The 16490-nt window shown below is 39.0% G+C and overlaps 1 protein-coding gene across 13 annotated transcripts in view; it reads left to right on the top strand.

Annotated features, from left to right (window-relative positions):
* Positions 1–16490, top strand: part of CEP112 (centrosomal protein 112) — a 448869-nt gene that overhangs the window by 234321 nt on the left and 198058 nt on the right. For all 13 annotated transcript variants that reach the window (XR_010838020.1, XM_067020489.1, XM_067020491.1 and 10 more), the window contains one exon: positions 6292–6522. Coding sequence is in view for 12 of the 13 variants with exons in the window: in XM_067020489.1 (XP_066876590.1) it covers positions 6292–6522 (231 nt within the window). In the remaining variant the exon portion in view is untranslated. The remainder of the gene's footprint in view (positions 1–6291; positions 6523–16490) is intronic.

Genomic DNA, 16490 nt, shown 5'->3' with positions numbered 1-16490 from the left:
TATTTTTCTTCCAAGGCCAAATAGGTTACCTGTCGCTCCTGGAAACACTCTGTCAAAGGAATAGCTTTAAGTGTTTCTAGATGCTGCAAATAACATGTTCCTGACATGTGGTCCTCCTGTTCGTTAGCCCTGATATTGTACCAGAGTGAGTTGTGGATAATACGTCCGAGTTTGCTCTTTAATACTTTATTTTGCATTCTCAAGATGAGATTATTAAAAGTGCTGTTTGAAGACAGTGTCTTTGTAGTGTCCTAATTCTCAAGGGGACTATTCCCACTTTTATACTTCCATGTGAGTCTAGAAAATATATACATATTTATATTTTGTGCTTCTGTTCATTATTAATATCTTTAAACTATAAAATAAATGCTCATGCACAGTCATTTTAAGTGTAGTAGACATTTCATTTGCAAGTTTCCAAAATAGGCCAATGCCATGTGAACTTCCTTTTTTCCCTATTAATTGTAACTTAACCTAAAAGCAAATTGCTGTTGTTTTTCACTCACTTTCCTCAAGACCTATTTTCAATTAGATGATTTGGGTGGTTCTTTTAGAATAAAACTATAAATTTCAATATCAGTTTTGAATTTTTAGTAATATCATCATTATTCACAAAAAACAAATGCAGACGTAGTATTTGCCAGTTCATGTGACTCATTATATGTTCTGCTTCTCCTTTTGAAGTTTTTTTCTCCAGATAGGCGTGTAAATTAATGAGTGCTTTTCTTTTGTACTTTCACCCTATTTCTTTTCTTTTTTTTTTTTTTTTTTTTTGCGGTATGCGGGCCTCTCACTGTTGTGGCCTCTCCCGTTGCGGAGCACAGGCTCCGGACGCGCAGGCCTAGCGGCCATGGCTCACGGGCCCAGCTGCTCCGCGGCACGTGGGATCTTCCCGGACCGGGGCACGAACCCGTGTCTCCTGCATCGGCAGGCGGACTCTCAACCGCTGCGCCACCAGGGAAGCCCTCTTTTTTTCTTTTTTATTCTCCACCTAGAGTGCTCTCTTCTTTTGCAAGTAAAAAATATATTTTATTTCTTGATGTAAGCCCTTTGTAGTATGTTCCAAAACTGAGTATTAATTGTTCTAAAAAGTTTTAATCAAATTAAAGTTTTTCTTGCCTTTCCTGTATGTTAGGCTCTATCCTCTCCTTCATCATGTAATTTACTAGTGTCATTGTGATCAACGATACCACATTTTAATTTTGTGTATAGAATTCCTTCCAGAGCTAAGCTATTCATTTGGAATATGGGGCAGTTTAAACTCCTTTCTCATCTCTACAAGTTGCAGAGGTAATATTTTTCCTGAACTGCAAGGTGGGCAAATGATTATATTTTAAATTACTGGGTCTAATAACTGTAGAACAAGAGTCTAGAAACCCAAGTGTACTTTAAATATCCTAAACATGCATATTGGATCTTAGAGAAATTTTTGAATAACCATAAGGTAAATCTCCTGACTCTTCTTTCTAAATATCTCTGAGTCATTGAAGGGATTTTTAAAATGTTTTCCATTTGACAGAACATAGGCATTATGAGTCAAGAAAGTTCTATTTGCAGCCTAGATGCAGCAGGTTATAAATAGGAAATATGCTGCCCTAGGAATCTGAAGACCTGGTTTCTTACCCAGACTTTTATGTGACTTTCCCTGCATCTCTTAATGTTTCTCTTTTCTGCCTTTATCAACTACCTGTCTTTCCTATGGCTTATGGGAACACACTTTAAAAGCTTTTTGCCCTGTAAAAACACTAAAAAATAAAAAATCTTATTCTAAAACTCAGGAAAAAACATTAACTCACATGTAAAGTAATTTTATAATACTTGGCTTAATTTGAAATCATTAATTTCCAAAATACGTTAAAAGATATATTGAATGTTGTAGGATATAATTATACAGTAAAATAGGCTTTTATTTTAACTATTTAGATAATCAACATTGGATCTCATGTAAGATATAGTTTTATGCTTGGTATAAAATTAATGTCTGTAAAATAGATATAGATATTTCCAAAATATTATTTTTTGTTGATCCAACTGCATTTTTCTAATATATCCCACTCTTGACTTTTTTTTTAAACATCTTTATTGGAGTATAATTGCTTTACAGTGTTGTGTTAGTTTCTGCTGTATTGACTTTTTAATATAGATGCTATCCTTCCTTGAAGTCTGAATATCTACTTTCACATTCAATTCTATATGGTTAATCAAATGCCCCAAATTCACGTTTCATTCAAGGTATTCCTTTTATTCAAAAATAAAATGAGACATTTGGAGTAAAATTAAAGTTCTAGAAGAACAAGAGTCTGAAGTTGCTTCAAAAATAACTGACATAAGGAGTGATCAATAATCGAGTGTAACAGAGAGAATCTATTATCTGTATTTTAATTTTTTAAATACAATATTTAATAATAAAATATATAATAATATAAATTTATAGCAAGTACATTGTATATTTAGATTATATATCATAACTAACAAAAATCTTACTAGTCATCAGGTCGTTTTCCCCACAAAATTATTTTAAAAAACATCCATGGGTTAAGTTTTTCCCTTTTCCTTCGTAAGCTGGCAGCTGCCAACACTGAAAGTTCCCTTCCAGTACTTTCTGTTGACAAAGAGCTCAGTGAGGTTTTAGAGACATCTAACTGAGGACAAATTTCAAATGTTTACCTAAAGCACATTTAAAACAGGAAATATATTAATAAATAAAGCTAAGTTATATAATGAACTCCTACTTATTAATAGACTCTAAAGCAAAAGAGCACTTCCATACTGTTCTCTGTCCTAATTCTAACGTCTGTGGCCAGACAAGGAACGTGTATGGAAGGCAGGAGGATGGTGCCCGGGCCCTGTTCTTAGGTTCCTCACCCTTGATTGTGGCAGGACACCTCCAGTGGGTAGGCACAGAGGAGCGTGGGCCGCTCTCCGGAAATGCAGCCCCTCTGAGGACTCCGCTTCCTTGATAAACGCTGTGCAGGAATGAGAACGCAGCTCTTCAGAAATGGACACTCAGGCTCATTAATAGACATAGACAACGCAGCTCCTTAAAATAGGGTGTGATGAGCTAATGGCCGTTGAGATGGATGGGCTCATAGATGGACAGACAAAACCAGTGACTGACACAGCTGACCAGAGAGCTCTGAACTACCTGAGGATCAAACGTCTCGAAAGACCTGAGACCTAAGTCAGCGCAAGAGTCCTCTAGAGATGCTTACCCTTCTGTGAGCACCTCTGCTTCAGGTCATACTAGTTTCCAACCTCCTGCTCCGGACTTCTTACCATTTTGTTTGTTTCCCTTTAATCCTCCCTAATCCATATTGTTTGATCTACGGCTGCCTGAACCATGCGGTTCATCACACACCGCTTGTCCTGGTTCAAAACAGAGCTGATTGGTGTTTAATTATTGTATTTAATTTGTTAGAAACACACTACTCATCTCTCATTATTTTTGATACTTTTTTCTTTGGGAGACAAGAGCAATGTTTCCTTACAAGGTTAAACTGTCTTTTATGCTAAAGTTCCTCTGAGAGTTGTTTACAACAAAAAGAGAACATTCTATTGCATACGGTATTTATAAAATAATCTTAGAAGGTTAAAAGACCATACGTTAAAATAATGTGTCTTCTTTAATCTGTAGGCTTAAATCCAAAGATATATTTATTGTGTCCAGCATAATAAAAATAGAGAAATTATTTTTGATCAATTTTGTATGACTTAAAATAATGTTTAGTGGCCTTAATATTAACCATAACGTATTAAAATATATTCTAGAACTATTAACATGTTGTTCTAAAGAAAAGATAATATTTTAAATTAACTTTTTTTCATGATAAAAGTAAAGAATAAGGAAACAATGTGGTATTTGAAGACATGATTGAAATTGAGGGTTCCCTATGAAATAGCCCCAACAAAAGGAAAAATAGTAGGATTTTAAAATTTTTTATAATAAATAGAAAGACTATATTAAAATAAGTGTTGTTAAATTTTATTTATTTATTTAAACATCCTTATTGGAGTATAATTGCTTTACAATGGTGTGTTAGTTTCTGCTTTACAACAAAGTGAATCAGTTATACATATACATATGTTCCTATATCTCTTCCCTCTTGCGTCTCCCTCCCTCCCACCCTCCCTATCCCACCCCTCTAGGTGGTCACAAAGCACGGAGCTGATCTCCCTGTGCTATGCGGCTGCTTCCCACTAGCTATCCACCCTACGTTTGGTAGTGTATATATGTCCATGCCACTCTCTCACTTCGTCACAGCTTACCCTTCCCCCTCCGCATATCCTCAAGTCCATGCTCTAGTAGGACTGTGTTTTATTTCCGTCCTACCCCTAGGCTCTTCATGACATTTTTTTTCTCTTAGATTTCCATATATATGTGTTAGCATACGGTATTTGTTTTTCTCTTTCTGACTTACTTCACTCCCTATGACAGACCCTAGGTCCATCCAGCTCACTACAGATAACTCAATTTCATTTCTTTTTATGGCTGAGTAATATTCCATTGTATATATGTGTCACATCTTCTTTATCCATTCATCTGTTGATGGACACCTAGGTTGCTTCCACGTCTGGCTGTTGTAAATAGAGCTGCAATGAACATTGTGGTACATGACTCATTTTGAATTATGGTTTTCTCAGGGTGTATGCCCAGTAGTGGGATTGCTGGGTTGGATGGTAGTTCTTCTATTTTTAGTTTTGTAAGGAACCTCCATACTGTTCTCCATAGTGGCTGTATCACGGTACAAGAGGGTTCCCTTTTCTCTACACCCTCTCCAGCATTTATTGTTTGCAGATTTTTTTTTTTTTTTTTTTGTGGTACACGGGCCTCTCACTGCTGTGGCCTCTCCCGTTGTGGAGCACAGGCTCTGGACACACAGGATCAGCGGCCATGGCTCATGGGCCCAGCCACTCCATCTGTAAAACTATCTGTTTTACATTTGGTCGTGTATGTATGTCCATGCCACTCTCTCACTTCGCCCCAGCTCACCCTTCCCCCTCCCCGTAGCGCACAGCCTTAAATAATCAATAGCTCAAGTAGAGACAAAAATCAGTAAGCTATAGAAGATTTCAACAACATAATAAACAAGTTTGAGCTAATGGATTTGTGTGGAACACGGCACCCAACAACTGCTGAATGTATACAATATATATTTCATAGCAATCATTCATGAAGCTTTAAAAATTGTACAACTGGCCATCAGGCAATCTCAAAAATTTTCAAAGAAGTAACGTAGTATAGAGTACATTCTCTGGCCACAATGCACTTAGATGTGAATAACAAAAAGACAGTTGTTAAACTTCACATCCTAAATTGGTTGTTGTCCCCCTAAAATTTCATATCCACCCAGAAGCTGGGAGTGTGACCTTATTTGGAAATAGGGTCTTTGCAGATGTAATCAAGTTAAGTGAGGTCATGCTCGATTAGGAGGAGCCCTAAGTCCAAGGTGACCATTGTCCCTATAAGAAGAGGGAAATTTGGACCCAGAGATACAGACAGACAAGCACAGCCACAAGGCGATGGGGGCAGAGCCTGCAGAAGGAGCCAGCCCTGCCAGCACCTTGCTCTCAGGCTTGTAGCCTCTAGAACTCTGAGAGAATAAACGTTGTCTTAAGCCACCCAACTTTTTGTACTTTGTTGGGACAGCTCTAGGAAACTAGCATACCCCATATGTTTGGGAATTAAGAAACATACCTCCAAGCAGATCATAAGTCAACAAAAAAAATAAAAATGGAAGTTCAAAATGTTTTGAATTAAATGGTAATGAAAATGTCGTGTATCTAAACCTAAGAGATTAAACTTAAGCAATAGTAGAGCGGTATTTATAGTCTTAAGTTTATAAATCAGGAAAGAAGAAAGGATAAAAATAAATGAGTTAAATATCCAAGATAAGACGTTAGAAGAATAAAAAACCCAAGAATGTAGAATGAGGGACATAACAAACATAAGAGCAGAAATCAATGAAATAAAAACAAAAAATACAGTAGCAAGTACTAGACGAATCTTAGAAACATAATGTCGCCTATTTGAAGAAGCAAGGTGCAGAAGAATACATGTAGTATTCCATTTACATAGGTATTTGAAACAAATAAAACTAAATGTGATGTATACGGTAAACGATTTTAGGGAGGATCTCTGTCTGAGCTAGAAGGGGTGGCATGGGATTGGAGAAGGAGGGAAGCCAGAGGAAGGAAGCAGTGCACTTCCTTTGTTTGGTAGCCTTTTGCAGTTCTTCTTTTACAGCTCACCTAGTCATATCTTCTGACCATTTTCCCATTTTTAAAAACAAGGTTATTGCTGACATGGAAGCACAAGTCCGCAAGTTGAGAGAAGAGCTGATCAGCGTGAACTCCCAGCGGAAACAGCAGCTGGTGGAGCTCGGTCTTCTTCGTGAAGAGGAGAAGCAAAGGGCTGCTCGGGACCATGAGGCTGCTGTTAACAAACTGAAGGCTGAGTCAGAAAGGATGAAAATAGAGCTGAAAAAGACCCATGCCGCTGAGACAGAGATGACGCTGGAAAAGGTAAGACGCCCACCTGGGTGTTTTATAGACGGTCGAGACCCGGGTTTGAAATCCACTGATGCCACCGTTATATTGAATCCCGAAGAGGTGGTGGACTTAGAATTACTCTCCAGTTTATAAACCATTCAAATTAGCAATCTAAGTGTCTTGCTTTATGTCTCAGGGAGTTTCCTGACTTTTCCCTTGACTTTTGTGGAAGGGATTGTATGGAACATCCCTTCCATAGTTATTAAATATACACTGTGAGAAAAGTTTTATAATATTATCAAATATTACACTGATTAGGAGTATTTGGGCTGCAACCTTGAGTTTTCCTAAGGTAAGACTAGGTTTCAGATCTTTCTTATGTTGTCTAATGGTCATTTCTAGATTTTACAGTTTTTTATGTGTCCCATAGATGATGACATATTTTCCCAGATAGTTCAAATAAAGAACTTTCTTTAGAATTTCACATTTTTGAAATATATGTCAATATAATGTTTACACACTTTTTTTTGTGTGTGTGTGGTACGCGGGCCTCTCACTGTTGTGGCCTCTCCCGTTGCGGAGCACAGGCTCCGGACGCGCAGGCCCAGCGGCCACGGCTCACGGGCCCAGCTGCTCCGCGGCACGTGGGATCCTCCCGGACCCGGGCACGAACCCGCGTCCCCTGCATCGGCAGGCGGGCTCTCAGCCGCTGCACCACCAGGGAAGCCCTAAAGGTTTCTTTTTAATAGGAGATGAATTTTTCAGGTTATAGGTTTACATGTGTTACTAACGAATTGACAGGTTACAGATAATAAAAGAAACCAGTATTAGAAGCCACCGGTAATTTCTTTGGCAAGTATTTCTTGAATATTTTCTATATCTCAAAGGCATTACTATCCCAGGCACTTTGGGGCTACACAGAAAAAGGGGGAAAAAGGCACTGTCCTTAGGGAGATTATAAAACAGTAGTCGCTGCAGGACACACACACATACACAGATAACTGTAATGCAAGGTAGAGTGTGAACTGGGGGGAAATGATTTTCTATTAAGGAAATCAGGGGAAATTACCTGGAAGAGATGGATGTCACTTGAACTGGACATGGGTGATGTGTAGGATTCTGCTAGTAGGTTCTAAGCCACAGGCGTAACAAGAGCAAGAGTCAGCAGCCCCGTGTGCGTGGCATAGCGGTTAACAAGGGAGGGTGGTGGGTGACGAGCCTGAGATGGCTGGGGGCCGCCGAAGGCCTCGAAGGCCGTGGTGGGTATGAGGCTTCGTGGGGTGACACCGAGGACCTCCTGAAGGTTTTTAAGCCTGAAGTGTCAAGATTCAAGTGGTTTTTAGGAGAGTCTTTTCCAAGAGGCCATGGAGTAGAGGTAGTTGGCAGGACTGGATTAATCCGGGTGACAGGTCCCCGAGGGCACCTCAGAGGTTCGGGGGTGTGGCGGGGGCCTAGTGGTGAGCACAGGCCAGAGGAGGTGTGTTTGGGAGTCAGCCCAGCCAGGGCACCGGTTCGACTTGTGAGGCGTAAACCCCGCCCTGGGGGAACGGGGAGTGTCACGGTTTGTGGTCTGGGGAAGAGGGTGAAGTCGGTGATGAACGTCAGGTGCATTTGAACCCAGCTGTGGCGTTCCCTGGCGATCGAAGGGACGTTTGTAGATACTCCCGGGAAGAGCGGGACCGGAGGAGTCGCTCCAGGATGGGGCCCGCGCAGGGCGAGTCCGGACAGGAAAGCAGCAGCTGGGGAGGGCTTCGTCGGCGAAGTCGGAGCGGCCGTCCTAGGGGGCCCATGAGGGTGAGAGGGGTGGAGAGAAGGCATTTTCATGGGAAGGAAGGGAGAGAGCCTTGGGAAAGGAGGCTTGACGAGAATGTGGCCCAAAGCCCGGAAGGATGAGGGTGAAAGCAGGGCCCCAGGATTTGAAACTGAGAGTCGTCGATGGCCTTGGACGGAGCACGGCTGCAGGGGTCAGGCGGGGAGGAGCGGGGGCAGGAGGTGAGGGAGAGCCTGACGTTGCAGGGAGGTGGGGGAAGGAGGGAGAGAAGTGGGAAGGATACAGAGCTGCTTCTGCCTGACGTCATCTGGGTCCTCAGTAAGGCGTCCCCACAGTCCGTGCGGGGCGAGCGATCTCAGGACGTCAGGACGAGTGCGAGCCCCAGGCTGCGGGGCTGAGCAGACGGCTCGATGCAGCCCAGGGAAGGGGTGCGGGGAACGTGCGCGGGTCGGATTGGGGCCCTGCAGGGAGAGAGCCGAGCGTGGCGGGGCGAGTCTGGAAGAATGCAATGCCCTGAACTGAGCTGCGAACGCAAGCAATGCAGGAAGACAGAAGCGGGGTTTCGGTGCAGTGATTCTACCTGACGTGGATGATGAATTAGAATGCAGGCACTTGGTGGCATCGGGAGGGTCCGGGGGACAGGAGGAGGGCCTTAAGTTGCCATGTTAGTGCCATGAGCTCCGAAGTCCGTACCATAAGATACAAGGGCTCTGCTCTTGATGCGAAGAGTAATTTGCATTTCCCACTGATGAGTATTTTTCCTTAACTCGTTGAAGGAGTTCCCCACCCAGTGAGGAACAGAGATGTGAGTCCCCTGAAACAGTCCTTGTGAAAAGATACTCGCTTCCAAAGCTTCAGGATCGTGCATGGCGCCTCGTACCGAGTAGGCATTCATAGATGTTAAGTGGATAAAAGAACAGTGATGAGCTTAGAAATTCAGTTCTACAGTTTCTGCTACTGTGAATGGTAATATGAATAAATTAAAAATCGCTATTGACTCATCCAAATTCGGTTTCAACCCATTATATGTACTTTGGGTAGGACAAGATACACCTTTATATTCAAATATTCATTTTTTATTGTTGTAATTCCCTTCATATTAGTAAGTTAAATGCAAAGCATAACATTTTTTAAAGATAGTTTTAAAAATTAATAGATATTTGAGTTCTCACTATAAAAATTTGAATTAGCTCTAATGAATTGATAGATAATTCTCTTGCTAGCCTGCTGTGTCATCGCACATGTTACTTGAATTCTTCTCACTATGTCTTATAAAAGGTTTAATGTTCTATCATTTTTAAATAAATCTGAAAGTTAAAATATTTGCTAGTGTTTTAAAATCCAGTGAGAATTGAGGGATTCAGAAATTGATTTTCTCTCATTAAGTATAAAGTTGAGGTTCAAAGAGGAGAGAATAACCCCACAATAATAAATAATCTAAATGTAACCTTCCCTGTGGGTCTGGGTTGTTTCAGTAGCACTTACAATGTTAAGGTTATAAAAGAATTCCTAAGTCCAGATCCTCCCTGAGTTTCTGTCAGCAGCGATTTAGACCCCAGTGATATCTTCAATGGCTCTGAGTTAAGAAAAACATGAAATACCTCCACAAGGTCAAAATACTTGAAATAGAGAATCCAAGAGAATAAATGATTGACATTTGCAAAGTGAAAGCTGCTTTTCCAGCCTTTTAACATCTTTTCAAACCAAATTGAAACAAAGTCCATAAAATCTGAACCTTTGAAAAATTAAAGAACAGTATTACTAAATGATGGTAGTGGGTAACTCTCAGATGTTTGATCAAAACTTTGGTATTTAAAATTTACCATCCTTTCAGAAATCTGTTCAGCTATTTAAAAAATAGCCTTTCTTGAAATAGAAGATATTTTAGAAAATATGGGAAATAGAGAGGTGTAAAATTCCTTGTTACTATCGCCACCCAGAGATAACCAATAGTAGTAATTTAATATGTATATGAAATAGCTATATTAACTTAGCTGACTGAGATCATACTAAATAAACAGCTATGCCTTTTGCTTTGTTAAGAGCTATGCTAATAATTTTCCAATGTCATTTGGAATTCTTTGAAAATGTAGTTTTCATTTTTTCATAATACTGTGTCTTATGGATGTAGCATGATTTATTGTGAAATTCCTTTATTTTTAGACATTTAGCTTTAAACATTTTTATGTAAATGGATGCAAAAATTAACATCTTCATACATCAAATTTTGTCAACATTTCCATTTTTTTCCCCCTTAGTTTAAGATCCCAGTAGAATTACAGGGTCAAATTGCTTTTCAAAACGGTTGTACTAATTTGTATTTTCCCCAACAGAATATCTGTTTTATCTAGACAGTCCTTAGTATCAAACCTCTTCTTTGATTTGGGGAGCAGGGTGGTGAAAAACATTAATTGTTTCTAATTTGCATTTTTAAGAGTGAGACTGAACATATATAATAGATTTGTTATTCGTGTTTCATTTTCTGAGAAGTGCTTGTTCACCTCCTTTGTCAGTTTCTCTTCTGTTAAAGTCCAGGTGTTATCCTCATCACCTTATATAAACTTGTCTATGTTTAGTATGGTGAAGCTCTTTGTGGCAGGTACTTCTGGTATTTGCCTTTTAATTTTGTCATTTAATTTTATGATACACAAAATTCTTATTTGTATTTAGTGTAATCTATCAATTCCTTTGTGAAGTCTCCAGTATAAGTAGTTGTTTTAAGCTTCACGATTTGATATTTTAAAATATATGAACACATCAAGCATTTTCCACACTGTACTAAGTAAAATGCTCTTATGAAATTGACATAGTACTTACCCGCTTGGGCTCCTGGTCTGTAATTTTAATGGTATCTGAAGGATTATACTGGAATTCTGCCAGCCTGAAGTCATTAAAAGGCTTTGAGCAACAATTCAGCATCTTTTTCAAATTTAAGAAAAGCTCCATATGGTACAATTATTCAAAGCTAAGGTCATAGAAACTACTTAAACCTTTGAAATTTATAATTAAGGGATTAATATTAACTTATGAAGACGTCGTTTTGGCTTAAAATGGATTTCTAATCTCAATTCTGTTCTTTTTACTTTGATCTTTTCCCTGAGTTTTTCCTTTGCTAAAAATATGAAGTTTGTATCCTTAAATTTTTAAATCTGATTCTCAAACAGTTCAGATTTATAAAAATTGATTGACAAAACAACATCCCATTTGATTTTTACAGTATTCCACAAATGTTGATGAACTTCAAGTCGGTGTTTTCTTCTGGGTTTTTAAGCCACAGCTTGGTATAATAGACTCTAATGATACCCCTAAAAGTAACAATAAATTAATCTGGAAAAGAAAAAACTTGCACAGATGGAAACTTGGAAAACTTTGGGTGTGTTCGTAATTTGAATATGATGGATTGGTGTTCATTTATATTAAAGTTTAGAATTTTAAAGTATCTTCAAATGGCCTCAATCGTAAACCTTCTTTGAATGGTGAAAGGGGCTATGTCTTATACAAAGGCTAAGACTTTTTTGTCATTTTGACAATATATACAAATCAGTCCAAACCAAATATTTTAGTTCAATCAGTTAATGTATCTCTGTGTAACAAGAGGAACTGTGTGTTCCTTTGAGACTCAGTTTCACATCAATTTCCAGCTTTCTCCCACTTCTTGTGATTCTGATACGAGGCACCTGTTTCACAGTGATTCCACTAAATACTGGAATCGTATCTGGGGTGTCTGCTTATTCAGCAGAAGTAGCAGAGGATCTGTCATCATTCATGCTTGACTAGTTAACGTTGCCAAGGATTTACCGCCCTCTCCTGCGTGGGCTGCAGAGTCGTGGGCGGATGAGGTGGAGAAGCGCTGCTGCCTGATGCACAGCTCCGTTTCCCTGAGAACCGCTTTTTTTTTTTTAAACATCTTTATTGGAGCATAAGTGCTTTACAGTGGTGTGTTAGTTTCTGCTTTACAGCAAAGTGAATCAGCTCTACATATACATATGTTCCCATATCTCTTCCCTCTTGCGTCTCCCTCCCTCCCACCCTCCCTATCCCACCCCTCTAGGTGGTCACAGAGCACCGAGCTGATCTCCCTGTGCTATGCGGCTGCTTCCCACTAGCTATCTAATTTACGTTTGGTCGTGTATCTATGTCCATGCCACTCTCTCACCTCGTCACAGCTTACCCTTCCCCCTCCCCATATCCTCAAGTCCATGCTCTAGTAGGTCTGTGTTTTATTCCCGTCCTACCCCTAGGCTCTTCATGACATATTTTTTTCTTAGATTCCATATATATGTGTTAGCATACGGTATTTGTTTTTCTCCTTCTGACTTACTTCACTCTGTATGACAGACTCCAGGTCCATCCACCTCACTACAAATAACTCAATTTCGTTTCTTTTTATGGCTGAGTAATATTCCATTGGATATATGTGCCACATATTCTTTATCCATTCATCTGTTGATGGACACTTAGGTTGCTTCCATGTCCTGGCTATTGTAAATAGAGCTGCAATGAACATTTTGGTACATGAGTCTTTTTGAATTATGGTTTTCTCAGGGTATATGCCCAGTAGTGGCATTGCTGTGTCGTATGGTAGTTCTGTTTGTAGTTTTTTAAGGGACCTCCATACCGTTCTCCATAGTGGCTGTATCAATTTACATTCCCACCAGCAGTGCAAGAGGGTTCCCTTTTCTCCACATCCCCTCCAGCATTTATTGTTTCTAGATTTTTTTGATGATGGCCATTCTGACCGGTGTGAGATGATATCTCATTGTAGTTTTGATTTGCATTTCTCTAATGATTAATGATGTTGAGCATTCTTTCATGTGTTTGTTGGCAATCTGTATATCTTCTTTGGAGAAATGTCTATTTATATCTTCTGCCCATTTTTGGATTGCGTTGTTTGTTTTTTTGTTATTGAGCTGCATGAGCTGCTTATAAATTTTGGAGATTAATCTTTTGTCAGTTGCTTCATTTGCAACTATTTTCTCCCATTCTGAGGGTTGTCTTTTGGTCTTGTTTATGGTATCCTTTGCTGTGCAAAAGCTTTTCAGTTTCATTAGGTCCCTTTTGTTTATTTTTGTTTTTATTTCCATTTCTCTAGGAGGTGGGTCAAAAAGGATCTTGCTGTGATTTATGTCATAGAGTGTTCTGCCTATGTTTTCCTCTAAGAGTTTGATAGTGTCTGGCCTTACATTTAGGTCTTTAACCCATTTTGAGTTTATTTTTGTGTATGGTGTTAGGGAGTGTTCTAATTTCATACTTTATAGGTAGCTGTCTAGTTTTCCCAGCACCACTTACTGAAGAGGGTGTCTTTTCTCCACTGTATATTCTTGCCTCCTTTATCAAAGATAAGGTGACCATATGTGTGTGGGTTTATCTCTGGTCTTTCTATCCTGTTCCATTGATCTATATTTCTGTTTTTGTGTCTTGATTACTGTAGCTTTGTAGTATAGTCTGATGTCAGGGATTCTGATTCTTCCAGCTCCATTTTTCATTCTCAAGATTGTTTTGGCTATTCGGGGTCTTTTGTGTTTCCATACAAATTGTGAAATTTTTTGTTCTAGTTTTGTGAAAAATGCCAGTGGTAGTTTGATAGGGATTGCATTGAATCTGTAGATTGCTTTGGGTAGTAGAGTCATTTTCACAACGTTGATTCTTCCAATCCAAGAACATGGTATATCTCTCCATCTATTTGTATCATCTTTAATTTCTATCATCAGTGTCTTATAATTTTCTGCATACAGGTCTTTTGTCTCCTTAGGTAGGTTTACTCCTAGATATTTTATTCTTTTTGTTGCAATGGTAAATGGGAGTGTTTTCTTAATTTCACTCTCAGATTTTTCATCATTTTGTATAAGAATGCCAGAGATTTCTGTGCATTAATTTTGTATCCTGCTACTTTACCAAATTCATTGATTAGCTCTAGTAGCTTTCTAGTAGCATCCTTAGGATTCTCTATGTATAGTATCATGTCACCTGCAAACAGTAACAGCTTTACTTCTTCTTTTCCGATTTGGATTCCTTTTATTTCTTTTTCTTCTCTGATTGCTGTGGCTAGAACTTCCAAAACTATGTTGAATAAGAGTGGTGAGAGTGGGCAGCCTTGTCTTGTTCCTGATCTTAGTGTAAATGGTTTCAGTTTTTCACCATTGAGTATGATGTTGACTGTGGGTTTGTCATATATGGCCTTTATTATGTTGAGGAAAGTTTCCTCTTGGCCTACTTTCTGCACAGTTTTGATCATAAATGGGTGTTGAATTTTGTCAAAAGCTTTCTCTGCATCTATTGAGATGATCATATGGTTTTTCTCCTTCAGTTTGTTGATATGGTGTATCACGTTGATTGATTTGCATATATTGAAGAATCCTTGCATTCCTGGAATAAACCCCACTTGATCATGGTGTATTATCCTTTTAATGTGCTGTTGGATTCTGTATGCTAGTATTTTGTTGAGGATTTTTGCATCTATGTTCATTAGTGATATTGGCCTGTAACCTCTTGCACCCCCTCTACCTCTGCTGCTTCCTGTAGCAGAGGACTTCTGTTTTTCAGCAGATCTGGGAGAGCAAAACAGTAGCTTCACTTCAAAGGCTAGCTTTCCTAGACTAGAGAGCTAAGTTTTACTAGGAGGAAATTAAAAGACAGAGTATTTTATGTTAGGGATTATTTGAAAATAAAATCTAGAATTTTAAATGAATCATTGTTTATTTTTAAAGTAAACATTTAAAGTTTCCAGGACTGACCCCCGTCATCTGTAGCCTAACTTTCCGATACTCTAATCGCACCAGCATAAATGGGACTTCTGCCACTCACTAGTTGTTGTTGGTTTTATCCTTTTTGGACGTTCTTAAGGGGAAAATTTTTACCTAGAATAAAGGAAAAAGCTCTTAGGTCAGTGCAGCAAGTAATACTAATCGGTAAGTTATTGAAAGTAGAGCAGTTTACTTGCCGTCTTCAGAGACTGATACTCAAACTAAGAGAGTCGGGAGCAAGTAAACGAGCAGGTATTTGTGCCCAAAGCCTTTTGTGTGTGTGTGTGTGTGTGTGTGTGTGTGTGTGTGTGTGTTTAAGGTTAGTATTGATAACTGTACAGTTCTTTTGATCCTTTTGGCTTCGTGGCCAGACCTACAGCAGTGTTATTTATTTATTTATTTGAAGTATACTTGACGTACAATATTATATCAGTTTCATGTGTACAACATAGTGATTCTACATTTCTCTGCATTACAAAATGATCACCACAATACGTTTCGTTACCATCTGTCATCATACAAAGTTAATACAGTATTATTGACTATATTCCCCATACTATACATTACATCCCCATTGTTTATTTTATTTAACTTATTACTTATTTTATGGCTGGAAGTTTGTACTTCTTAATCCCCTTCACCCAGTTCATCTCACCCCTCAAACTCCACTCCCCCCTGGCAACCGATGAAACAGATTAGTAATGATAATGGTACAATCCTTTTTGATTCTTTCAGTTTCATGGCCAAACTTATAGGAGTCTTATTGGACAGGGCATCTTCTTTTCATAACACTGAAGAAAATAAAATGAAAAAATATGTTTCATTAGTATGTTCTTCAATGATGACATGATTACAAATAACAACAAATAATAATTTATGGCACTATCTTGATAGTTTACCATAAATAGTGAGCCAATACACATCCCAATTTGCCCAGGAAAGTCCCTGTTTACACCTGTTGTCCCAGTATCCTGTATGAGTTAACGTTTCCCCAGCCTCCTTCACTCTTAAACATGTCCCAGCTTGCGTGCTAAGTTATATGATTACCCTAACAATGAAGGTACTTTTTATGTAAAGGAGGCATCTTTTCTTTTTATATATCCTATGACTTAATTATTAAACATTATAATGCTGAATACATATATTCTAAATGAGTGCCTTTTTGGCAGTAATACTGAACTTAGGTTTAGATAACTAGACTCTAGTTATTTTAATACCCCAACTAGCCTTTGCTGATATTTTTTTCCACACCAGACTAACATTTTAGTAGCATTCAATGCACTTGGCTCAAAAGTTTATTAGGAGACTCAAGGAAGTTGGAGTAAAGAGACAGAGCCTCCCTATCCACACTCTTGCCTTGTTTTGCTTAGAGAGTCTCTGTGAGGGGAGGGCAGATGGCGAGCTGATGGACGTCAGGTGTTGGGTGTTGAGTGTCAGAGCGTAGTGTGCAGTGGAAGAGCTCTGGGCTGAGAGTCACGTCTTGTTCT

Source organism: Kogia breviceps, chromosome 19, assembly GCF_026419965.1.
Source record: "Kogia breviceps isolate mKogBre1 chromosome 19, mKogBre1 haplotype 1, whole genome shotgun sequence".
NCBI lineage: Eukaryota > Metazoa > Chordata > Mammalia > Artiodactyla > Physeteridae > Kogia > Kogia breviceps.
The sequence above is the reverse complement of the archived record's forward strand: the minus strand, read 5'-3'. Positions and strand labels throughout refer to the sequence as shown.